General features: G+C 43.2%; 1 protein-coding gene and 1 long non-coding RNA gene across 2 annotated transcripts in view; one reads left to right on the forward strand and one right to left on the reverse strand.

Annotated features, from left to right (window-relative positions):
• Nucleotides 1-698: 698 nt before the first annotated feature.
• On the reverse strand, nucleotides 699-26,459 carry igfbp3 (insulin-like growth factor binding protein 3). The gene is made up of 4 exons (XM_010872444.5): nucleotides 25,896-26,459; nucleotides 16,119-16,402; nucleotides 15,153-15,272; nucleotides 699-3,254 (listed from the first exon to the last, which is right to left on the reverse strand). The coding sequence occupies exons 1-4, from the start codon at nucleotides 26,257-26,259 to the stop codon at nucleotides 3,129-3,131; spliced, it is 894 nt and encodes a 297-aa protein (XP_010870746.1). The 5' UTR covers nucleotides 26,260-26,459; the 3' UTR covers nucleotides 699-3,128.
• The window catches only part of LOC109616052, a 31,598-nt gene continuing 14,078 nt past the window's right edge, over nucleotides 8,999-26,518 (forward strand). Inside the window, exons 1-3 of the long non-coding RNA XR_002197098.3 lie at nucleotides 8,999-10,046; nucleotides 14,687-14,761; nucleotides 15,042-15,100. This is a non-coding gene — a long non-coding RNA (uncharacterized LOC109616052). The remainder of the gene's footprint in view (nucleotides 10,047-14,686; nucleotides 14,762-15,041; nucleotides 15,101-26,518) is intronic.

A 26,518-nucleotide genomic window follows, 5' to 3' on the forward strand; every position in this document is an offset into this window, starting at 1 on the left:
TCACTCAGCCACACCATATATATAAACACATCCCCAAAATAATACATCCAATAAAATCCATTGCTTCTGACCCCAGCCCTGGGGGTATTAGTATACAATTTGAGAAGCAGACATCAAAGACAAATTCGAACCTGTTCCATATCAATATGTTTCTTCACTAAAATCCCTAGGTTGTGTGGACAGTGTGCTGTGTGTCTTCTCCTCTCTCCTCCTTTCTCTGTGGATGGATGCCTATGTCTCCACCATGTGTCATAGCATAGGAATCAAGTGTGGGTTCGGCACCAGCCAAAACAGTTTTTTCACTCATATACTATATTATTTAAATTAATTTCTTTATTATAGTTGACCATTGACCGGGTGGTTTATCGTCTTTGCACCACCTTAATGAGAGCGATAGGGAGAGAGGAAAAGCGTTTTTCTATGTAGTACTTCTGATATTTTCATTAACTGTCAAAATTGAATCCTCTGATCATCTTTTTGGTTGCCAACTGTCTACTCATCTGCAAGAACACTGGATGAAAACAGGCCTACTAACTAGTTCTGAGGAAATGCAATTTTGAATATTGAGTATGACCTACTCTTGTAATGAAGCCTGATTAGAGAAAACACAGAAAGCCGTTCAACAGTAAATTAAAATAGTGTTTATTTTATTTATTTAAAAAAAGACATTAAATACAAATTATATTTGAACAAAATAATTTTCCTTTCTTAAAGGAAAGAACAGCTGTGTGATTTTCTAGTTTAGTAACATGAAAAGCTTTTATTCTTTAAAGAATAGCAACTCTTTAAACGCAAAAACTTGAAAGAGAACACAACGAAAAAAATCAAATAAAACAGAATTACCCGTGAACAACAGAGAGATTATTAGGTGACCAGCAAAAAAGTGACATCACGTAGATAGCAGATAAAGAGGTGATCTCGGGTCTGTCCAGTGGACCAGGAGTAAGACAGTATGACTTGGTGCACACAGAAGTATTGTCGACACCAACTGACATACTGAGAGTTCCACTGGACTGTAGACCCACAGGAATAAACACAGGATCAGACTCCGTTAAGTCAATTCAGGATGTCAGTTAGAATTCTAATTCAAATTCTCATCATTGATAATCTCAGTTCACTGTGTGTGCTGGCCCTGTCTGTGAAACACTTATTAGAAAGACCTACGGCCGAGTAGTTGACTGACTGGGCAACTGACTAGACAATATAATGACACTGCTGAGAACCAGAAGAAAGAGAGTTAATCATATAAAAAAAAAAACATTCATTAGTGATTATATTCCCTAAAATAAGCTGAATCAACTTCCACTTTGTTGTACAATCGGTAAGTCACTGAATTGTTCATAAGAAAAAAAAACATAGTTTGGATCAGCTTATGATTCTTTCTTTGATAAATAAAGTCTTTTTTTTCTTTTTTTACTTTAATGTACTGCACCATACGTCTATTCAGACATAGCTGGCCAAGAAAAGAATATATAAAAAGACACACAAAGGACAAGAAAGGGGGTGGACAATAGCTTAAACAAAAATGTATGTGCCTCCCCCTAAATCAAGTGTTCAAATAGAATGGGATGTAGCACCTGTGGATTATTTCATTTTAAGTTGTTGTTGTTAATTATTTCAAAAGTGGATGTGCTGCCAATTCCATGCTACCAAGCTACTGGGCTAGGATTGCTTATTGTGCACTCTCTACTGTCTTCATCCAAATCCAAATTTGGTGCCATTTCAGACACAGGATACGTGAAAGCGTCGGCAGGATGACTAGGAGGACCCCACTCGGGCCCTCAGTCTGCTTCTTAAATGCATATTTGGTGCTGTCCAGCTCACGGAGTTGAACTGGCATAAGATCATAAACGCATCCTTAAGAACAATATTGCCAAGAAGGAAACACCCTTCACCTTGAATGGAAGTAGGGGGGTTGTTTGCTAGGCTGGAAATGTTCACTGCTTGAAGTTTTGTTGGTTGTTGTCGTTTTATCCAACAGCTATCGACCTTGCGAATGGTTGTCTCTATGGAAAAGGTATGACTTCAATGCAACAGCTGGGGAGGAACACTATGGGGGAGTTTGTTGGGTGTAGCTAAAGTGCTTTAAGTGCTTGTGCTTGGGCTGGAGCCTGGGGACAGCTGCACCTATGGCGGAGAGAATAGCACAGTCTCGCCAAGCACGCCCAGTCTGAAGGACCTTACACCAGGTCGTACGCACCACTGACGGGAGAAAGACTGCAGATGGAGAGACCAGCTTGTCATCGCAGCAACGCTGGCCCCGTTTCCTGACTGGAGTCCGCCAGCTCGGCTAGGCCACTCGAGAGTCAACTGGACCAAACCTCAAGGCTGCGGGGCGGTATCGTTTTGTGAGCACCTGTGAGGAGGGGCTAAGGTAAGGACGCAGAGGCGGCAAAGGTAGCAATGTGGGGTTTTAAGGCATCGTAGTCGGGCACCATCTCCATTCTTTCCCCAGAACCTGTTAATGTAACGCAGCACCTTGGGTGGGGCAAGCTGGGTGGTAAAAAGACAGTTGGGAAGGTCAATGGCGTCAGACATGGCAGGGAACAGACCAGAGACCTGCCTACCCATGAGCCTTTACTTCATTATTATGGACCCTGAGAATGGGGGAGGAGTCTCTGCAGGAGAGGATAAAAGGGGTCGGGATTTGGGTTTGGATGCAAGAGCTTAGTGAAAGAGGGCTTTTACATGGGCACCAACACACTAAAACACACGCGCGCACTCACGCACAACACACGTTGCCTTGGGTCACAATCACTCATAGTCCTCCTGAAATAGAGTGGAAATGTCCCTCCTTCCTCCCTCTAAAACTTTAGTGCAGGTGATCTTGTTTTCATGCGAGGGGCAGTGGTTCCCAAGGCCCAGAGCAGACACTGTAGCTGTAGATGATGAGCAGAATGCTTGGCCTATAGGTTGTGCTCCCTCAGTAATATCCCTTCTTTCCACCCCCCTCCCTTGCCCTCCCTCCATCCCATACCTGGCAGTCATGTGACCTAAGGTCAAACAAAGGTCCAGCTCTCTTTCGACTGTGCTTCTTGCAGGCCAGGAGTAAAATCAAGTTATTCTCATTCCTCTCTCATTTGTTCTTCTCATTCTTTCTCTCCAAGCCCCCATCCTTTCTCTGCCTTTCATTTGCTCTCCAGGCTGTAGCACAGGGCTTCCCGTCTATCTTTTCCATCGTAGCCAGGGAGAGTCTCACCATATTTATCAACACACCAGCAGTAGCCTCGCTTTCTTCCTTTGGATGGACGGCACTGTACAGAAAGACAGAGACAGAAATTAGGTTTGAAAGAGATAGAGTGGAGGAGAGAAACAGAGAGATATGTTTAAGTAACTACAACTACCAACAGTGTACCAAAATGTGTGTCGACTTCAACTAAGCCTTCAGATATCTGCAGCCTTCAACAAGGTGTATCTCAAAGGTAGGTTACACTAGCATAGGAAGGACAACACCTAACACAATAACACATTTCAACTAACTCTGGCCACAAGCTAGAAGGAACACTGAGAGACAGGGGTAGAGGGGCTGAGGACAGAGAGGGGAGAGGGACAGGGTAAAGGGTAGAGGGGGTGAGGACAGACGGGGGAGAGGGACAGGGTAGAAGGTAGAGGGGGTGAGGACAGAGAAGGGAGAGGGACAGGGTAGAGGGTAGAGAGGGTGAGGACAGAGAGGGGAGAGGGACAGGGTAGAGGGGGTGAGGACAGAGAGGGGAGAGGGACAGGGTAGAGGGGGTGAGGACAGAGAGGGGAGAGGGACAGGGTAGAGGGGGTGAGGACAGAGAGGGGAGAGGGACAGGGTAGAGGGGGTGAGGACAGAGAGGGGAGAGGGACAGGGTAGAGGGGGTGAGGACAGAGAGGGGAGAGGGACAGGGTAGAGGGTAGAGGGGATGAGGACAGACGGGGGAGAGGGACAGGGTAGAGGGTAGAGGGGGTGAGGACAGACGGGGGAGAAAGGACTTATCACTTTGAGACACAGAGCGTAAACAGATGAGCGTTTCCACAGAGACAACTTAAAATGATTTATTTTCCAAATGTAATAGCAACACCTTTCCTCCCCAGCCACCTGACAGACTGAGAAAGACAGAGACACATATGCACAGCCTCCACCATGAATCCCCCTTCATTTCCTCAGAGTGTTAAAATCTCTTCTCTCTTTGGCCTCCCTCCCTCTCTCTCTCTCTCTCTTTCTTTCTCACTTTCTGGCCTTCTTCATTCTCTCTCTGGCGTTTCTCAACTTGGATGTAAATCAAAATCGTGTGCAAGTCATGCCTCAGCAGAACCCACGTCATCATCACATCCATGGGCTAGAAATTGCGAGTTTCTGTGCCTGTGTGTGCGTGTGTGTGTTCCTATCTTTCTCTGAAGGGATCAGGGTATCAGGTTAACCAGGGGCTACAGTAAGTCTGTTAGTCTGTGGGGTCTGATAAAAGACAGCTTGTTGTTGATAGAGGGAGAGAGAGAGCGGGAGAGGGAGAGAGAGAGGGGGGAGAGGGAGAGAGAGAGGGGGGAAAAGGAGTGTGAAGGTAAACATGGAGTTGCTATAATATTTGCCAAGGCCAGTTGGAGGGCCGCAGCTATTCTGGGCTGCTGGCACATGGAGCTGATTATGGCCATTTCCACATACACACTAGTACACACCGGTACACACTGGAACGACACACACTCCACTAAGACAGGGCTGACACAGAGACAGGCTAAAAGGTTGACCAGGTGTCTGTTTCCGGTACGAAATCACCCATCCAGCTAGCCCATCCAGTCAGTTGACCGCCAGGATAAAGAAGGTTTAAGGCAAAAAACCTCCAACTACTGGACTGGCTCTGTCACTAACATTCATTCATTATTACAACTTGTACTCTTAAAATATTCACCCAGCACAGCCAGATGAGGACTGGTCACCCCTCTGAGCCTGGTTCCTCTCTAGGTTTCTTCCTAAATTTCGGCCCCTCTTAGGGAGTTTTTCCTAGCTACTGTGCTTCAACACTGTTGTTGCTTGCTCCTTGGGGTTTCAGGCTGGGTGTTTTGTAAAATCACTGTGAAAACTGCTGATGTAAAAAGGGCTTTATAAATACATTTAATTGATTGACTGACTAGTTCAATACTCCCTATATAGTTAAATACTTCAGACCAGCGATACTCCCTATATAGTACAATACTTTAGACTAGGTCTTGTTCACTGTAAAGGAAAAAAGGTATTTCCACATTACCGTTTTCTAGGCCCACTGACTATGATGTGCTTCTTTCTACTTTCTTGTCTTTTTAACCTTCACCACAGCTCCTCATTCAGTCATCCTGTCATTCCCTCCAGTCCTCCCTCCCTTCTCTCCTTTCCACACTTCTGTCGTTGGCATGGTCTGTTTCTGTAGCAGGTTCTATTCCTGCTGTGACCCAGCGAATGAGGCAGCGTAGGAGAGCTTAACATTGAGTTCCTGAGAGCTGGTTAATGATAATGGAGTCTTGGGAACATGTGTGTGTGTGTGTGTGTGTGTGTGTGTGTATGTGTGTGGGAAGCTTATTGTCTTTTCATGATTTAATTTGTTTAAATGTTATTTTTTTATTTTTTTATATTTAATATGTTATGGTAACAAAAGTATATGAACATATTAACATTATGTACAAAAAAGTTTTCACATTGGATTGCACAAAGTTTGCGACCCATTAACATCACCAGATCACCATCACTGTGTATTTTCTCTGCTGATTCTCTGTGGGCCTCTGCAGCAATCTTGCCTTTTTGTTTTCAGGGACTTATTGTCTAGTGGGATTTTGCCCTGTTGTATGATAAAGCGGCTTCTAATGAGTTCAGGGGGATTTTGGTTTTTATCTGAGCAGGTAAAATGTTTCTGAACACCTCAGAATGAATTTCCCTTCCGCCATCAGGTGTCACATCATGACCGAAAAAGAGTGAGCCAGCTCCAGTTTCAGCCCAACATACATTATGTTTCACAGACGCAGATACCGATTCTAAAATATTTTGAATCATGGGCAGGTTCATTTTTTCACCCACCTTTACTCTTTCCCTCACCTTGCTAAAGTTTCATCTTTGTCTAATGTGTCCATAATACTTTGTTCCAGACATGGACTGGGTCTTTCAGGTACCTTTCAACCACATGTAATGTGTCCGTTCTATTATTTAGGCTAAGTAGTGGTTTGAATGTTGGGATGTACTCTCTGAAGTTCAGCGGGTGTACTCTTCAGACAAATTAAGTTATGTTAATGTATCATTTTATAATGTTTTAGCGCAAAAGCAGATTATTTGATGACAGCTAGGTTTATTTCATTAGCAAAATATTTGAGAAATGTAACAAGTCAACAATTCACCACATTCATTTTGCTTGGAATATAGTGTGAATAGAATGCAAAAAAAGTCCATAGTCAGTGATTGTCTACAGTGGAAGCTGTCTGGAGTGAGGAACTTGCACTTACTGTTTTTCGCAACAGCCAACCGGTGACTTTATTGGCACTTGTGCTGGCGCTGTCAACAGCGCGTTAGTACACATCCGTTAGTACATAGAATGAACTGTTCCATTGTAAATTGGAATATCTCTCATTTTGTCCACCATCCCCGTCTCCCTCCAAAAACCTAGCTGTGCCTCTCATCCGACCCTTGTCTTCAATGGTTCCCGGCCCTGTGTTCTCAAATCCACCTGCTAACACCTAGCTTGCAGCATTATTTCTTGCCTCAGTTAAGCATTCATTTCATCACCAGTTGCGTTTCTATCAAAATATTTAAATACCGTAATTAACAAACAATTTCCATGCTGTGCATAAAGTATACATCTTTCAGGATTGATGTTTATAGAGAATAATTTCTAACCACCTTGCCTTCCATGCTTATTATTCAAGTTCTTACCTTATGCATTTGATTGAATTTCAGAATCATGTAATAAAAGAGAAGTATTTGGTTGAGGCCAGCCATTCATCAGGAAAGCTGATGCCTGCATGTCTCCACCTGAACCCCATTCTAATCGCATTTCAGCCTAAACATCAAAGTACAATACCTTGAAAAGCTTAGGTGTGATTCAGTGTTTGATGAAATGCCTGCACACCCTGCATCTCTCCAGATTAGAGGTGCTGATATGTGTTTTATACTGCAGCCTAACATTGCAGTTATTGTACTTAATACCTTGATCAAGAGCACAATGGTAGGATATCCTAAAGGATTGTTAAAAAAGCAGTAAAAATGTATATTGATTTAGGAGGCAATACTTCCAAATACTATTCAGTGTTTGTGACTTTAAACAGAAATTGAGTGAAATGTGTAGAATTTTAGCAACCAGGAAATGAAATAGGTATTTCGCTTGCCCTTGTCTGACATTGCCTGTTTGAAGAGAGATCATGTCATTATGATGCCGACAGAAAACAGTGCTGCCTTTTCATTTGACAAGAGATGACAGTTTGCCATATGTTGACCAATAGAAATTAGACATTTCAAGATGCACATTTGTAAGCACCCAAAATAATTTCTGAGGAATAAATGTTGTGACACACTCATTCAGTTGTTACTGCATAACTTTTATGGACATTATATTACAATGCAAAAAATATAATGCCCCTTCAAGGTGAAAATGTATTACTGATGTACTTCATCAAATAGGGTTAAGAAAATAAAGCTGTCTGTGTGTGAGTAAGTTTCTGTTTAATCAAATGTATTTCCAGTTTTATCTTCAATGACACTAACAATGCTTTCTCTCTCTTTTACACTCATTTAAATAGGAGTAAAATGTTTTGGCCTATTTTAGGCTAAATGTTGGTTGTCCTGACATACTGGTTCTGGTTGCTATTGAGATGCAGCTAGTTGCTGGTGACTGTCTCACCTGTTTTTTATCCTATATATTTTTGAATCAATTTGCATGCACAATTTACCCTAGATTCCCTTTTCCCCTTTTTATCTCTGTCCTACACAAGCTGCTGACACTGACAGGTTCTGACACTAATATTTGCATTTGTCTTTCTCAGCTATCTGCTCAAAAAAGACCACTCTGGACTCAGCTTTTCCTGACCAACAAGTGTTTGTTTGCTGTTTTCTCCCACCAATGCCCCGGCTTGCTTGTATTTTAGTTTCAGTTTTACATTCAGCATTCTAACCTTGTTGTGTGCACATGAATATGGGCGCAGGAGAAGGAATGCGGGGAAGAGTGGGAGAGAAAAACAGACAGCGATAGGACTGAGAGACATGTAAAGAAAGACACAGATGTATTGAGAGAAGGTGAGAGACGGAAAGAGACAGAGAGAGAGAGAGAGAGCAAGTAAGGGAACACGGCTTGGCTACCTGTGAGTTTTCCACTCAGTCTCTGTGTGGTCTGTGAGCCATTAGTCACCCACTAGCCAGCAGGCAGATTATCTTGTCTTCACAGACTTTATTAAACCTCCATAGCCCAGCTTGCACCCCAAATGACACCACATTTCCAGTAAAGTTTGCAGTTTTTTAACCTGGACCCATAGGCCACTAGCAAAAAAACAAGGCATTAATGAAGCTAATGAAGTAATACAGCATTGTAGCGCCATCTTAAGGATAAAACAATAAATCTGTAAATACTGTTGATTTCTTTTTTATATTAATAATCTAAATTCACCATCAGGCTAAGTTGCTTCGTGTACCAATGATCAGGTTGAAGATGTCATAAAAGCTAGCATGATTTGTCCAAGATTAGCGGAGTCGTATTATTAGAATTCACTACAGTCAGCTGAGTCAGACAGTAAAAATGAATACGAAAGAAAAAGACGATAGCGAATAACCAGTGTGGTACACAATGTTTAATTACTCCCACTATCAGCTGGCAAGTATTACTGTCACTTTTCAAATCCGTAGCCTGTAGCTTCGAATTAGTCATTCAGAAATATGCTGTGAAATATGCAGAAATATGCTGATTGATTTCCGATAAGTGTCCATACCTTCAAATACCTTCAAATGGCGTAACTTTTTTTAAAGTAGGCTAAGCACACATTCTATCACACCAGAGTGTTAACATTTAGTTTTTCACGTAACTTGCCGTGTTCAGGACCTGGCCACACTAGTTGTACCTTGAAGCTCAGTGGCTGCCTCAGAAGGTATTGTCCTACAGACAGCGGACACAATGGGACTGAACAAAACCAACACAAATGTTTAATTCCCCCACGCATTTAGGGAATAGGACGAAATCAGGCATGATCTCACAATATCAAACAGGCTGATGGAATAGGAGTGTATTTTCAATAAATTGAAAAAATTCACCAGTTCATTATTCTCTTTGGGTTTGCATACCATAGCCACTGGCTGGCCCTATGGCAGATGGCAACAGAGCACACTTCATCCACCCCTACACATTCATAATGGTTCTTTTATAGGGGTGTGTGTGTGTGTGTGTGTGTGGCTGTGGGTGCGTACATATGTATGCAGGCTGTTGTGTGTGTGTTGTGTGTGTGTGTGTGCGCGCATGCATGTGTGCGTTCATAATATTGCCTTTATGGGTGTGTGAGTGTGAGTGTGTGCACTTATAATGGCAGTCTTTATGGCTAATAGCAGTGCCACTGGGCTCCGCGGACATTAAAAAAGAGCCTGGCTGACCCCAGGATAAACACAGGCTGGTAAAACTCAATGTGTGTGTGGCTGTCTGTGTGGGTGTCTATGTATGTACATATGTAATATATATATATGTGTGTAGAAGGGATGTGTATTTGCGTATGTGTGTGTGAGGGTGATGTGGAGAGTGCCCTGCTGTTGCTGCCCACAGCCCACCAGGTCGCACAGCTATTTCTGTCTCGACCTTTTAACACCCGCCTATAAAAATCCAACCGACAATTCCATTTTCTCCAGAGGATCTGACGTTTTGCGTCCTTTGTAACCACCGGGATTCTTTTCTTAGTCCCTGTCATGAACGGCTGAATGACGTGCGCGTTTGCTCTTGAAGAGGAAAACCTTTTGGACCTGGATGTTGATCAAAATGCTCGATTTCCTGATAAACGATTTGACCTTCAACAGCCTCGTACCCTCATTACCTCCACCCGTCACAGCCAGAAGACAACTCTTTCTGAGAACTCTGGGGCGAAGGTTAAAGAAGTATTAAAAAGTGAGTTAGATGCTGAAACATGCTACGACCACCTCCCATGTAGGCCAGGTTGGTGACGTCTCTTTCTAACAGCTACCTCATACACTTCGACAGTGATTATGGTAAGAGAGGCCTGTAGATCAGTCGATGTTACCTAGGGTTCTTAGAGACTTCTATGAGCATCTTTCGGTCAGCTCTTCGGCTGAATATGGTAACTGTAGACAACAAGGCCCATGTAGATTGGTGGTCTGTACTTCTCTCCATTTGTATATTATCTGTCGCATAGGGAAATTATGTATTACAAATTGTTTGAAAGTATCTTTGGCTTCAAAGTTAATGTTTTGTGTGATTTTTGAAAATTAGGTTATCTTTATCAATCAACGTGGTTAAAATGTATCTCAGATATCCATGTGTCCAAAGACGTAAAAAAAGAAAAAGGTTTCCAGGGGGTGTCCGTAGCAGTTCAAAAGACTACATATACAACACAGCAAAGCCACATAATAAAAGACACAAAACAATTACTGTTTAGTGCTGTGTGACTATCAGCCTTTGTTCTGGACCTGGGAACTGTGAATTGACCTCCGGTGCCATGTCACATCTGGGCTGTGTGTCGAACCGTTTAAACAGACAGGTCAGTCCCATAAACATGGCAACGAAATCCAGTGATGCCGTCTCTACTATAACCTGTGAGACGTTAACACGACATGCAGGCTGCTGACATTTGCCCTATGTGTACGTTCTGAGGGGCTATACATGCTGCTCGCTTCTGGGCCAACAGCAGTTCACCTAGTGACACCTCCTTATGATACCTGAGCATTTAACTGGATGTTGGTGTGATAAAATTAGGGTGTTTGAGATATTTGGTCAATTGCAATGTCAAGAAAGCGCAACAACATTAGTGCACGCGCATGTGTGTACATTTGCATGCATGACACCATGTGTGTATGTGTGTGTGTGGGGGGGGGGGGTAGAGAGTAGCTCCCTGGCCCACATATGGCTGCAGGATATTGCTTTTCTAAATAAAGCCGGGCTAATGAGAGCCTCAGCGCAGCTACTCTGAAACGAGCACAGAGCACAGTCCTACATTCAAACGAGGGGGGGGGGACTAGTTCTTTGGCCATATATTCTGCTGTAAAATAAATCATTCAACAGGTAGAGAAATGAAAGGAACAGAAGAGAAAAGCAATTGTAATATTGATAGAATGAAAGAAATACATGACAAATGATAATGACAGTTGGCAAGTTGTGAGAGACATAAAAGGCGGGAATGGAGGAGAAGGAAATTGCATTCTTACATTTAGCTGAAATCTCTTCAACAATACTTAACAAGAATAGTAAATATACTAGAATAGAACAGTGACTACAGGCCAGCACACCAAGACGAAAAGAGAAACATAGTGGAGTTGCCACTGCTGCCCTGTCTAATTAGAGGACAAGGAAGAGGGAGAGCGAGAGACAGTGAGAGAGTGGGAGAGAGAAATTGGGGAGCAACATAGAGAGAAAGAGGGAGAAAATAGATGTCTCTGCCCTTGAGTGGTAGTCAGTTATTATAAAGCCATTGTGTCCTGCGACAGAATATGCTCCCGAACTGCATTCTGAGCCATGCTCACCAAGTCAGCCGTTATCGCCAGGCCTGAGGGGGGAGAGAGGATGGAGGGAGGATGATGGGTGGCAGGGGAAGGGTAGAGGGAGATATTGATGCAGGGGAAGGGAGTCGAGAGAAGAGGGGGGAGGCCGTTGGCTCTATTCCTATATCTTAAGCCTCCGCCTTGACACATGGCCCCCACAAGCCTGTTCCTATATCCTCATGACAGGGAGATTCATTTTACCCCCAATAAAGTTGGGCCAGTTGGGAAAATGGATTGACAGAGAGCAAGAGGGAATGGAGAAAAAGGAAAAGGGAGGGGATAGGTCGGTTAGAGGGAGAGAAAGTAGAGCCAGTGGTATATGACCAAGCATGCTGGCTTGTGCTCCACTACAATTCATACTGTATAACTGCAGCTAATTTTAAACCTCACTGTAGCCTTCTCAGGTGTATGTCCAGTCCTGCTCTGCCTTTGTCTGTTCTCCACTGACATTTCACACTTACTCGGACACACAAACACGTACTGTTTTTTCTAATCTGGACCCTTTCCCTAACCTTGCAAAGCGTTTTGACTTTTCACCTTACATCACAAACTGTATTTAATGTCAGAGTACTTTCATGAATTTCTGTACTGAAAAGGTAGGGAACCAAGCACACACACATACCCAAACACACACATTCTCAGAATGTTTAGTGTACCCTGTAGAGTTGTGAAGCTGGGACAAGCTTTAAGGACTCTTTTCTCTCCCGCCCATTCTTCATTCCTCTCTTCCCCTCCCTTCTCATGTCAGTATTGTCACTTCAGAACCGTTCACACGGTCTCCTCCTCACTGTGTTTTCCGGTCATAAATCTCTGGAACACACCATTAACATGCATACCCCTTGATGGGTTTACCACAACACGTTTGTCGACTCACACCACTACCAATACCATACTTTTTACTGCTACTACCCTACCACTACCCTTACTACCATACTACTACCCTTACTACCCTACCACTACCCATACTACCTTACTACTACCCTACCAATACCCTTACTACTCAACCACTACCCTTACTACCTTACTACTACTCTTACTACCCAACCACTACCCTTACTACCTTACCACTACCCTTACTACCCTACCACTACCCTTACTACCTTACCACTACCCTTACTACCTTACTACTACCCTTACTACCTTAACACTACCCTGACTACCTTACTACTACCCTTACTACCTTACCACTACCCTTACTACCCTTACTACCTTACCACTACCCTTACTACCTTATTACTACCCTTACTACCTTACCACTACCCTTACTACCCTACCACTACCCTTACTACCTTACCACTACCCTTACTACCCTTACTACCTTACCACTACCCTTACTACCTTATTACTACCCTTACTACCTTACCACTACCCTTACTACCCTACCACTACCCTTACTACCTTACCACTACCCTTACTACCTTATTACTACCCTTACTACCTTACCACTACCCTTACTACCCTACCACTACCCTTACTACCTTACCACTACCCTTACTACCCTACCACTACCCTTACTACCTTACCACTACCCTTACTACCTTACCACTACCCTTACTACCCTTACTACCTTACCACTACCCTTACTACCTTACTACTACCCTTACTACCTTACCACTACCCTTACTACCTTACCACTACCCTTACTACCCTTACTACCTTACCACTACCCTTACTACCTTACTACTACCCTTACTACCTTACCACTACCCTTACTACCTTACCACTACCCTTACTACCCTACCACTACCCTTACTACCTTACAACTACCCTTACTACTTTACCACTACCCTTACTACCTTACCACTACCCTTACTACCTTACCACTACCCCTACTACCTTACCACTACCCTTACTACCCTACCACTACCCTTACTACCTTACCACTACCCTTACTACCCTACCACTACCCTTACTACCTTACCACTACCCTTACTACCTTACCACTACCCTTACTTCTACTCCAATTTGTATCTAAACATACTACTGTACCACTACAATCTCTACAACCCTAATAAAAACTACCCTAATACTACTTCTGCTAAATCTACAACTACTTTTACTATTATAACCACTACTTTCTTCTCCCCAACAACTACCCTACTACTACTGTTCCCATACTACTACTCTCCTACTACCTCTACTACAACAGCTACTACTACTACTACTGTACCATTAGTATTACTACCACTACTACTACTACCCTAATACTACAAATCCCCTAGTACTACTATGACTAACTTACTACTTTTACTAATTCTACAGTCCCCTACCACTACTTCAACTACACTACCAATGCTACTACTCCTTTATCACTACTCCTACTCCCATACCAATTCTCGTACAGCAAGTACTGTAGCTAAGCCATAGTCTTCTAATAGGTTACTGCCAAATACAGTAGATGTCATTGTACTAATAGGGAAAGAAAGGAATGAAGAATGGGAGGGAGGGAGCACAGGCTGAAAGCAAGCTGTCCCAGCTTCACAACTCTACTGGGTACACTATATGTTCTGAATGTGTGTGACTGTGAACCGGATTCACTGCTCTATCAGGGCCAAAATTCCCCCAAATATCCTGACAGTACATGAAAACATAAAAACGTGAACCCCTTGGACGTTTTCCAGTTCCTGATTTACAAAAATGGTTCTCTAGGGTTAGGCCTAGGCATATAAGTTATTGAAGTTTGTGTGTGTGGTGGGTTTCGATGGTCACTGAGTCATGGTGGTGTTAATGGTAGGTTGTAGCATGACTCATTCCACTTCTCAGAATCCTATCTGTGTTGCAGTGATAAGGCCTTCTGGCCCCGGGGATATGGGACGATGGGGGTATTTACTGGTTGGATACTCTAGTGGTTATGTGTGTGTGTGTGTGTGTGTGGGGGGGGGGGGGGTATGTATGTGCATTCATGCGTTTGTGCGTCTGTCTTTACAGTATGTGTGTACATAACTGTTTGTCCAACACAGACAAACAGTCTGCGAATATTGCACACGCTGAACTGAACTCTCTCTCCCTCATTTCTGCTCCCTGTGTTCATAGTTGGTGGCCAACGTCTGTCCTACCACAGACATGAAGAACAACACCAGTTGTACTATCTGTGGTGTGTTTCCTCTGGTGAGACCTCCCCATCTTCTCCCTCACCAAAACACCGCCTTCACTAGATGTATGCCAGCCACACTCCTCTTCCACCACATCTAGTGCCACACACAGGCTAAGACCACATTCTCCCTCCTCGCTCCCTCTCTCTTCTCTCTCTTCTCTGTCTTCTTTCTCTCAAACACACACACACCTAGCAAACCCATTTCCTGTTCCAGTGAGTAAGTAGGATGCAGTTGTCGCTGTAATACCTGGTTATTATTGACGTTGATAATGTTGTTGATGTTTCTGTTGTCAGGGCAACCTCAGGGAAAGATGTGGGGGGCCTGGGAGAGGTTACTTTCGGAAGCCTGTTAAGTGAGTGTGTGTGTGTGTGTGTGTACAATACATAAAGCAGAGCGAGACTTACCTGTTTCTTCTTGTAGAAACCTTTTTTGTCACAGTTTGGGATTCGGAAGCCTTGAGGGTTGAGCACGTGTGAGATTTTAAGACTGGTCAAAATGCTCTCCATCTCTCTCCTGCATGGGCCCTGCATGCACAGCACATAACACCTCAATACAGCTATATTAAAACAGTACTAACATCGTAATAACACTGAGATACAATAACAGAGTACTAACACGGTACTAACACTATAACAACACAACACCAACACTGGCATAACATGGTACTAACACTGTAATAACACTGAGATAGAGTACTAACACGGTACTAACACTATAACAACACAACACCAACACTGGCATAACATGGTACTAACACTGTAATAACACTGAGATAGAGTACTAACACTGCACTAACACAATAACAACACATCACCAACACTGGCATAGCATGGTACAAACACTGTAATAACACTGAGATAGAGTACTAACACTGCACTAACACAATAACAACACACCACCAACACTGGCATAGCATGGTACAAACACTGTAATAACACTGAGATAGAGTACTAACACTGTACTAACACTATAACAACACAACAGCAACACGGGCATAGCATGGTACAAACAATGTGACAAAACAGTACTAACGCCATCTCAAAAATGTGATAACACAGTATAAACACCATACCAACCATGTGATGACAAGGTACAAACATTGCAATGACACTAACAATACTAACGGCCAAAGGCTGATCTTATTCACAACACAACACCGAAAGCCTGGGATACAGTCCATAGCCGTGCTATATTGGCCATATAACACAACCATCTGAGGTACTACAGTAAACAAATAATAATAGAGCTAAAATAGCTTCAATATACCAGTGTTTTCAAGCTATCCTGTTTATAATCACACCAGACAAAAATAGGACATTACACTATATAGTTGTAGAGAACTCATGGTGCTAGACAGTGTCATTACTTACATACTCATTCTCCCTCTTGTTCTCTAGGGAGAAGTTGTGTATGTCGATGTGGAGTCCCCCAGATACTGACTCCACCTTGTAGCTCTGACTTTTCTTATTCTGCTCCTTCTTAATCACGTCCAGCCTGGTGAGCTGCGGCGACTTGGTCTCTATGGACCCTCTGTGTCCTCCCCCAGCCTCCACACCTACTGCACCTCCCATCACTGCTGCAGATGGGGTGATTGTAGAAGTGATGTTGCCACAATGCTCTTCTTCTGCCCCAGCCTGCTCGCCACCTGAATTCTCTATCAAAACAACAAATAATTATGTTACAGTTTAAAAATGACCAAAAAGCTTGAGGCTGAATCTGTGTCGTTAGGTTGTCATGAAGCACATTGGTCGATTGTTCATTGACAGCCCCCCCCCCCCCCACCCGGAATTGGATGTTAAATAATTTGTACACTACAAATCCCAAATATAGTATTTCACAAAATAAACAAAAAAGATTTAATCATTACAACCTTGGTAAAATCACAAAGGCATCCTTATGTGTGTGATAACATATGGAAAAAAACGTTCCTGTCCCCCCCAGTGGCGCAATGGTCTATTGTCCAATGTCTACCAGATATGTCAAAAATGCTGCGTCCTGGCGGATGTCATTCATTGCCGGTGGAACACTCAGGAAAGGTACTTTGCATTGTGTCCCTGTAGGCACCAGTGTGTTTGTTGTACCGCATGTATTCCATATTTTCCGCTCTCGTGTTATTTTACTTGCGATGTTACAAACAAACATACCACAGGCAATTAGTTGAAAAGTAATTTCCCAGTTGAGCTAGCAAGATATATTTTATTATTTCCTAAGAATTTCAAAAAATAACCGGCAAAAAAAGATTAGGCTACTATGTCTAGCCAGACAGCTAGCTAGCTACAAAGCTAACCACTATCCTAGCTAACTTATCTAAAAATTGCCAGCACTAGCTTCCACTTTTCCAGCTAACTATTTCACATTCAACTGTGTGGATAGGAGATCCTAGAACGGATGTCCTGGTAATCAACACTCATTGATCGGATCTTCTTGCTGCAACACGTTCTGCAGCCATGCAAAGCAATTGTGCTAAAAATCCAGAAAAGGCCAAATGCATCTTTGTCTGGTGAACATCAGGCTTCAGTCACTACCTCGAAGTACAACTTCCTGGTTGTATTGCTGAGTGTTGGGTAGGCTTGCATTGTCTCGCTGCACATTAGTATCTCCTTGTGGTAGGTTGCGAGCAGGGAAGGTTTCATGGTAAGGAAATATTGTAGGCTGTTCTACTTCATGAGAATTGACAAGCTCCTGCAGCTTGTTCTGTCCAAGAGTATGAGACCGAGATCATTATACTCTAGGCTCTTCTGTTCATGAGACTGGACCGGTTTCCTGTTTGCTGTTCTGTTCGTGAGACTGAGATCAGTTTCGTGTGGCCTGTTTTGTTCATGAGAGTGAGATCAGTTTCGTGTAGCCTGTTTTGTTCATGAGAATGAGATTGGACCAGTTTCCTGTAGACTGTCGTGGGCAGCAAGAGAAAGAAAGGAACTCAGGCCCTCACACTGATATTTATAGACCACGTCGCTGGCAAAGATTCCTGACAAATCGTTAAAGACAGAACCCCAACCACCTGACCAGGCCAGAAGGGGAGGGAAGAGCGGGGAGAGGACAGGAGCGAAGTGGGGTTTGAACACTGCTCCCTAATTTAGGAAAGGGACAAACTATCCACCACATGACCAGGGTGAGCCATCTACCAGAGGACCCCACTGCTCTACCGGAGACCAGGAACTGGAGACACATACCATACACACTCACACACACACACATAAACAAACCCTCCATCTGCACAGCTAGAACCCCATCCCTGTGCAGTAAGCAATTCAACACAAGATCCTTACACACAGTCAATATCAAATCACACCACTTCCTGTGGCACTGTTGAGTGGGCCATTGTGCAGGGCTGGAGAACTGCATTCTCAAATTGTACTACTTTTGACTACTAGCGCCCATAGAGAATTGGGTGCCATTAGCAAAGGGCCTGTGCAGATAACGATCTGATGGCACGCAGGAAAAAAAAAAGACAACATTACCTACATCTGAATCTGGTATTCAAAGTCAACCCTGAGGCCAGCAGAGGCACATATACAGATGCAGACACACAAACACGCACATATGTACGCACACACACAAATACACATACAGTGATGCGTACGCACACACATAAAAACACACACACACGTTGCTAGGATTAAGCAGGACCAGATTTGGTGGAGGGAGAGGCGGAGCACATGTGGCTGGCTCCCCACCCCTCCCATTCCAACCTTATCAATTAAAAGCCATGGTTACCAGGCAGCACACGCCCCCACATTGGTCAGATGGTTTCCCAGAGTCACCATAACTGTAAATAAAACCATGGCGACAACAACGTAAACATCAATAATGTCATGATCAACACAACAACAACAACAATATAAAAAACAACATGACCACAGGATAGATATAGCATGCTTCGTCCTTTCCCTTCACACAAAAGGCAGAAAAATCTCTCTGACTAACTTTCCCAAAAATCAAAAAGGGGATAGCCCAGTCTATTTGGATATCTGAAAAACATCAATATTTATTTGTTACCACCTCCCACAACTTTTTTTCTGATAAACATCTTACACAATTTGTTTGTGTAATGCCAGGGATGTAAATAGCTATGAACTGTGGTGGGAGAGAGAGAAAGAGAGGCCCTGTTGAAGTGTTGGATCTGGTCTGAACTCGTACACATGTGGGGAAGAAGTTGTAATTTAGGACGCAGTCTTTCCCGACTACCCAGGCTCCTTGCTTCGGCTAAATGCTATGCCCACCGGCGTTGGTTTCTTCTCTGCAAGGAGTCTAGATTGCAAAAAACCCTGAATCATTTGATTAGTCCCAGAAACGTTGGGGTTGGTACTGATTGGTTAAAGATGATCCAATTGCTTATATGCATAAATGCATTGTTTTGTACAACATTCTACATTTTGATGTACCCTAAACAACAGCAATTGAAGAAATCTCTTGACTGAAATACTGTATGCGAATTGTGGTGTAGTGTAAGATCTATATTTGACTATGTCAAACAAGACACCGTTTTGGTCTGTCTATCTGCTGCGTTCTGAAGGAAGCTGCCTGGCACATCCACACTCCCACCAGCAATGGCAAAACAGTGGGAAATGAGGGATAGTCATTATCTATGTCCCGGAATACACACAGTTTTATCTGGTCTAGTAGTGCACTACTGTATATAGGGAATAGGGTGCTATTTTGGACAGCCATACAGTCACATACATTAGCCATACATTAATAATATATCACTCATGCGCAATATTCTCCCAATAAAAAACAATGCTTTACAATTTTGTAGAATTTTGTAGAATACTAAAACATTTATCAGCTGAATTTGAGTTGGAAACCAGCAATGTTTAAAAATCATACAGCTACAGGAATGCATTAGCTTGCTTGTCCAAAGTGTCAAATGGCCAGCACCTAGCCTTGCAAATGTATATTAAAACCAGTCTAATGAAATCTAGGTAATGTTAGCAAAGAAAATAAGCTAATTGGTTACACAAGACATCAAGACAATTTTCTTTTGCCATTAGAGAAAGGAAAATTGGATCTTACTCAGCCAGTACACAATCTCCAATAGAGAAAATTGCTGAGAGCAGCCAATATGAGCACACAGGGAACAATTACCATTATCTGGCTTGTTCATAGACAGAAAGACAGCTTTTTGTTTTGACCTTGTCATCTCTGGGATTTGTTCTTGCTGGCACTAATATTAACAAGTGCCAGACAACAACTGACCTCAACCAAGAAGCTACCTAACATGAGCTAAGACAACTAGTTAGCTCACGAACAAATGGCCTATATTTTGTTTCAAAGAGCAGCAAGCTAGCTGGCTCTGTTGAAAACCAACACCAAACTTTGGGGAAGTCATGCTGCTTTGTTAAATGCAATGAGCTTTGGGACTGCTAGACAGACGTAGCTTAGTGGTTACAGGCGCTGTCTGCCGGTATATAATTTGTCCAGGGACTAAACAAATTAGTATTAGTTGAGGATAAACTAAAACTGCACTGTCTACCAGCTTCAGTAGCTACATAGAGTAAGCCAAAAGTAAAACAGTTTGTTTATTTTGCGATGGAAGAACTGCGACCGACATGTCTAACATCATAAATCGCTTGAAGTGCTGGACTCCGTTAGCCAAGCAGTTTAAAGTGAGGGCAACGAAAAATATGTCTCTCTCACGACTAATCCATTTGATATAACTTTGTGAAATAACTATGCGAAAAACTAACAACAAACGTATATTATATTGATTGATAAATATATAAGTAGTTTAGACATTTTTCCCACCACCAATGTTCTTAGGGTTGTATACAGAAAATTAGGATGTTACACCACTACTGCGTGGCTAGTAGTCAAGGTAGCAGTCACTACACGCTTTATGTTCACAGCCAGCCAAGTTTAGCTGCTAATGCAGCAATTTTTTTGCCGGACCAAGTGCATGTTATATTAAGGTTGCGATGGAATTTTTGAATACGCAAATTGATCTCCCCTTATTTCATTTGAATTTCATTCCTCTGTCCCATGTATGCATGTTTTCATCTATCTGTAGATAAACTTAATTGCTCAAAGTAGGATTCATGGCAAAATGGAAAAGACACACTAATGTTTGGTGTTACTTAGACATGTCCTTGTTTTCTTTGAAAACATACATGAAATGAGTTTGAAGCAAAATGAACAGAAAACACAGTCACTGACAAGGTTAGGAATAATGATTTTGAATTGAAAAAACAATTGTGGCCTTGTTACATTTCTTTCGTCAAATAATCCTCCATTTGCAGCAATAACAGCCTTACAGACGTTTGGCATTTAGGTAATCTGGTGAGATTTCGCACCATTCTTTCTAAAGCCCCTCCCACAAGTTGGATTAGCTTGATGGGCACTTCTTATGTACCATCCGGTCAGGCTGCTCCCACAACAGCTCAATAGGGTTGAGATCCGATGACTGTATTATCCACTCCATTATAGACAGAATACCAGCTGACTGCTTCTTCCCTAAATAGTTATTGCATAGTTTGGAGATGTGCTTTGGGTCATTGTCCTGTTGTAGGAGGAAATTGGCGCCAATCAAGCGCCATCCACAGGGTATGGCATGGGTTTGCAAAATGGAGTGATAGCCTTCCTTATTTTAGATCCTTTTTACTATGTACAAATCTCCCACTTTACAACCACCAAATCACCCCCAGATCATCACATTGCCTCCTCCATGCTTGACAGATGGCGTCAAGAACTCCTCCATCTGGTTTTCATTTGGTCTACTTCTCACAAATGTTCTAATTCGAACACCTCAAACATAGATTCGTCTGTCCTTAACACTTTTTTCCAATCATACTCTGTCCATTGTCTGGGTTGGTGTCCTGGGGGATCTCCCATACCTAGATCAGGGCATCAGTGAGCTCCTGGACAGTCTGTGGCGCTACCTGACAGCGCCGGATGCACTGATAAATAGAGGTTCTAGGTCTGGGGAACGTGAGGGCTAGTCAATGGCATCAATGCCTTCATCAAGGACCTGCCTACAGACTCTGGCCTTATAAGCGCATTGTCCTGTACTTGGCGGAACCCAGGGCCCACTGCACCAGCGTAAAGGTCTGACGATGGGTCTGAGGATTTCATCCCAGTACCTAACAGCAGTCAGGGTACAATTGGCCAGCATGTGGAGGTCTGTGCGACCCTTCAAGGATATGCCTCCCCAGACCTTCACTGACTGACCGCAAAAGAGGTCATGCTGGATGATGTTGCAGGCAGCATAACATTCACCACAGGGTCTCCAGACTCTTTCACATCTGTCACGTGCTCAGTGTGAACCTGCTCTCATCTGTGAAGAGAACGGGGCACCAATGGCAGACCTGCCAATTCTGGTGTTCTCTGGTGAATGACAATCGAGCTGCACATGCAGATACCGGTCCTGTTGGGTTGATGCCCTTCTACGGCCCTGTCCAGCGCTCCTTGTGTAACGGTCATTTCCTGGTATCTCCTCCATGCTCATGTGACTAGTGATCAATCAGACTAATAAAATGATTAATGATTAACACAACGATCCACTGGAACACAGGAGTGATGGTTGCTGATAATGGGCCCCTATGTAGATATTCCACTGAAAGTCCGCTATTTTCAGCTACAATAGTCATTTACAACATCTATATCTAACCATATTTCCGATCAATTTGATGTTATTTTAATAAACAAAGACTTTGCTTTTCTTTCAAAAACAAGGAGATTTCAAAGTGACCCCAAACTTTTGAATGGTAGTGAACATGGATTTAATGTTAATATGCACATTAACAGTTTAAGTTTAATATACTCTATCTAAATGCAGTTAGACAGCAGAGTTTTGAGTGACCCTTAAATCATGCTGGAGGGCAGATGGAGGGCAGATGGAGGCCAATTATCTTTTTCTGGAGACCGTACAAAGTGCGGCAGTTTACCCCTTTAGAGGGCAGACCAAAACCAGACAGTAATGGAGGAGGTGAGGATGGAATCTGATTGATGCATTAAGCTGAATGAGGTCTGACTGTAAGATTTAGTATGTAAATGTACAGACATTTAGTATGGAAAACTTGAGGTAGTACAATAGATAAAGTGTGGTTTGTGAAAGCTTTGTGCTGAAAACCCCAGGAAAGGGTATGTGTTAACTAGGCATTGTGGTGCTAGTGAATTTTCTTTCACTTTCATTTCATTTTTGGATTTGCACAAATCTGTACCTCTTGCTTAAACATGCATTTTGAGTTTATTGCAAATAACAATATATTTTATTAAATCCCCTATTTTGGCCTGATGTATCATATTTTGTTTAATATGTACATAATATATCTATCATACCTCAGTTTGAGATAAGCAGATGGTTTGGACATGACCTTGGACACACTTCAACAAACCAGTAGCCAACAGTACTAAAAATATCTTTACAGTTTTTAATTCAACAGGTAATCATCTGTACTGTCTGTCAGCAAATATAGCTGATAACTTTACCCATAGGAGAAAGTGATCCCATTTATTGGCTGCCTTTACATTGACATGTTGACATTGACATGTTCACATAACATACAGCACAAAATTTGACCCTATTTTCCCTACACGGAATACTACTTTTAACCAGAGTAGTGTGATATATAGGGAACATTGTCTCAGTCATGCTAAACACCACAGGGATATGTGACATTTACAGTGGCCTACAGGCTCTCCTATGGTCAGTTTATTGTGTAATTGTTATGGACAATGAGACACTGGGCCCGACCAACCACACCGTCTCCCTGCTCTGTGTTTGGCATGGCATAATGACTAATGTTTTGACTTGTGTGTGTCTTAAACACTACATTCCCCAGCGCACTCCATTTGACAGTGGTACAGTGTATAGCGAATAGGGTGTCATTTGGTATCATCCTAAAAAGAAAAAAAGCAAGGGGGGGGGGGGATTCAAGTGGGTGATGATGAAGATTTATGTAGTGGAGCAGAGTTAGGAAGGTTGGCAGGGCAGAGTGCTGTTTCAAAGTGACAGGCCTGGCTAACAATAGCCTTTGTGTGTGACAATGTGACGGTGGACTGCTTCAACACGCTGCCAGGGCTAGGCCAAATTACTAAGAGGAGAAAACACACAGCAACGCCTGGTGGGCTGACATCGGCCGCCACTAAACACACAACACCACCGCAGGGGGCGGAGTAGAACTGTGCTTTCACTGTTTTCCTCAGGATAATGCAAGGTGGAGGAAGTATGGGTTCACATGGATGTGATATGTGCCAAGTCCGTATTAGTCTGTCTGTGTGTGTGTGTGGGGGGGTGTGTGGATGTGTGTGTGTGCGTGTGTGTGTAAGCTCCTATAAGGCCGTTTGCGTTGTTCCCGGAAGCAGGTTTATTTCCACTCCGGTGTAGTTCACAACCAGCGCACCCATCGTGTCTCCCTGGTTCTCACCGCCTTGCTCTTCTGCTAATAACCACACACAAACAGACAGTGGGTGATGGGCACTTCACCAGATGCCTTCTCTCACAACCCAAGCAGCCCCTCCCCCCCTCTGAGACCAAGGGTATTTGCATGCTGCATGTCCCCATGTCAAAACTACACATTTGGGAGAAAGGAGAGTATGGACATAACAAGACGTCATTCACATAATGCTTATCTTTGGCTCATCTGCTTCAGCTAAATATACATTTGTGGCCTTTACTAACAATTGGTTTGGGTCAGCCAGACTTTTGTGTGTTTGTGAGTGTAAGCGGGTGGGTGCATGGGTGTGTGGCTGTGCGTGTGTGTGTGTTAAGCATAAAGAGTACTAGAAAAAGTTTGATTAAATGAGGGATATAATGATAAAATGCAGGTATTTCCAATTAATGTGTGGATTTAACATCCCATTATGCTTAGGGTATATAGAGACCAAAATAATAGATCTCAGAGGAGTGACTGTTGAAGCACATTTGGCTGGAGTTTGAGTGATATAATTCTTAACTTAAAGCTAAGTACATTTACACATGCAGAACATTTTGCTTGGTAAAACGGTGCTGCTAGTGGTAGACAATATGTTGAATACACAATGTTTACAGACATAGAAATTGGTGGTTGGTCGTATAAGATATGAATGATTACTATATCATATACACAGATCTACAGTAAATGTAAACATTTACTGTATCAGAAATAACCTATATCTATATGCAGAAAGTTTAATATAGTTTTGCAACTATAGTTTACAGTTCAGAGGCAGCTGGATGCCCTGAATATATTTCTATAAGTCTCTGTGGGACACATGGCCAGTTGCTTAGAGACAAACATGCTGTTCAGAAACTGATGTTACACAATGTCCCACATGGTCGTCGAAGGAAATCAAGTCTAGACCGAACTAAACAATGACTTACGGTAGAATCTAGAAGTGAAATAATGGATTGTTTTGTGGAGGAATCATTTTGCAGTGCTCCCATAGAGGTCCAGACACAGCCGTGATTTTAGTTGGCAATGTATATGGTGTCGCGCGCCATAGTGGCCAAATGGAGGGAATGGTCTACAATTGCGCGTGGTGCATGTCAATTGCGCTTTTCAGACATCCTGACACGAATCGTGCATGAATTGGTCAGTTCAATAAAGCTCACAAAATTGAGCATGTCCGTGTGATTTTTTTGTAAATTCATTCGGCCCATTTTACTGTGCGCTATGGCTATAGGCTACGCTCCGTTGGCAATAACTACGTTACGCGTGCGCAAAATGTATCGACAGATTGGCTACACTTCGCTATACTTGACATTGTTGATTAGAATCCATACAAAATGCAGTTGTTTACAATAGCAAAACTTTTATTAACCCTTTGTATGTATTGTAGTGAACATTATTCAGCCTGAGTCTTATCTGGACCACAGCGGGACTGTGTTACTCGTTGCAGTGGCTACCTGTGAATGAGGCATAATACTGCCCGGCACAGCCGGCCACAAGGAAGCCATCGTCCACTATATTGCCTGTATAACACCGACGGCCAGCCACCAGTGAACTCACGTCAATAATTAATGAGTAGCCTAACTTTAGCAACTCGTGATTTGGGGGACCTGTTGGTGAGTCTATTAGCCTATGGAATTCAGTGACCTGCTACGCACCAAACATCAACCCGCAGGCTACAGCCCTAGGGCTACAGTAAGGGTTCTCAAACAGAAACACTCTGAATCGAGTTCAGTCCCTTCACATGAATAGCGGCATTTAGAACGTTGAGGTACTTACCTTGTTTCTGCACCGTAAGCAGGATTGTGCTGAGTTTTTTGGACGCGATGCTGGAACACGCTCCCCGTCCCTCTAGCAGAGCTTGCAGTGGTCGGGTCTCCCCGGTTTGGGGCTGACAGGTCAGTCCGGAGCCACAACGCCCGGTGTAAACTCCACACGCCTGGCCCTTGGAAAGCGCGCAAGTCAGACAGCATCCGCAGCCGGGCTCCCGAACCCTCTCAGTGCAGTCTTTTGGCAGCGGTTTGCACTGCATGAGAGCCCCTGCGTCACACGGCTCACATCGGACCACCGGTCCCACGGTTTCCGCGAAACGGGTGAATGTAGCGAGCACCGCAGTGAGACAAAGCACGCATAGACCGGGCATTCTGCCGATAAGCTGGTCACAAAGGGACAGTATGCGAGTTGTCACGTAGGCTTAAGGGGACTATCTGTGTCAAAGCGAGTCGGCTAGCCTTCTCCATCTGTATTTTCTTTTAAGCGAACTTGTCGTTTTATACAGGCGGAAAAAGAGCCAACAAGTCACACCCTCCGTATGAATAATGTAAGTGGAGAGCCCAGATCCCGATCAAACCGCGAACAACGACGACACTGCCTCGAGAATGTCAATAAACGGTTTAGATCCG

This window comes from Esox lucius, chromosome 8 (assembly GCF_011004845.1).
Source record: "Esox lucius isolate fEsoLuc1 chromosome 8, fEsoLuc1.pri, whole genome shotgun sequence".
Lineage (NCBI taxonomy): Eukaryota > Metazoa > Chordata > Actinopteri > Esociformes > Esocidae > Esox > Esox lucius.

Coding starts and splice junctions, on each gene's coding strand:
- igfbp3 (XM_010872444.5), bottom strand. CDS start 26,259: ATGCCCGGTCTATGCGTGCTTTGTCTCACTGCGGTGCTCGCTACATTC. Junction 16,403..25,895: donor GCTTACGGTGCAGAAACAAG/GTAAGTACCTCA, acceptor TTGTTTTGATAG/AGAATTCAGGTGGCGAGCAG. Junction 3,255..15,152: donor GTTTCTACAAGAAGAAACAG/GTAAGTCTCGCT, acceptor CTTTCTGTACAG/TGCCGTCCATCCAAAGGAAG.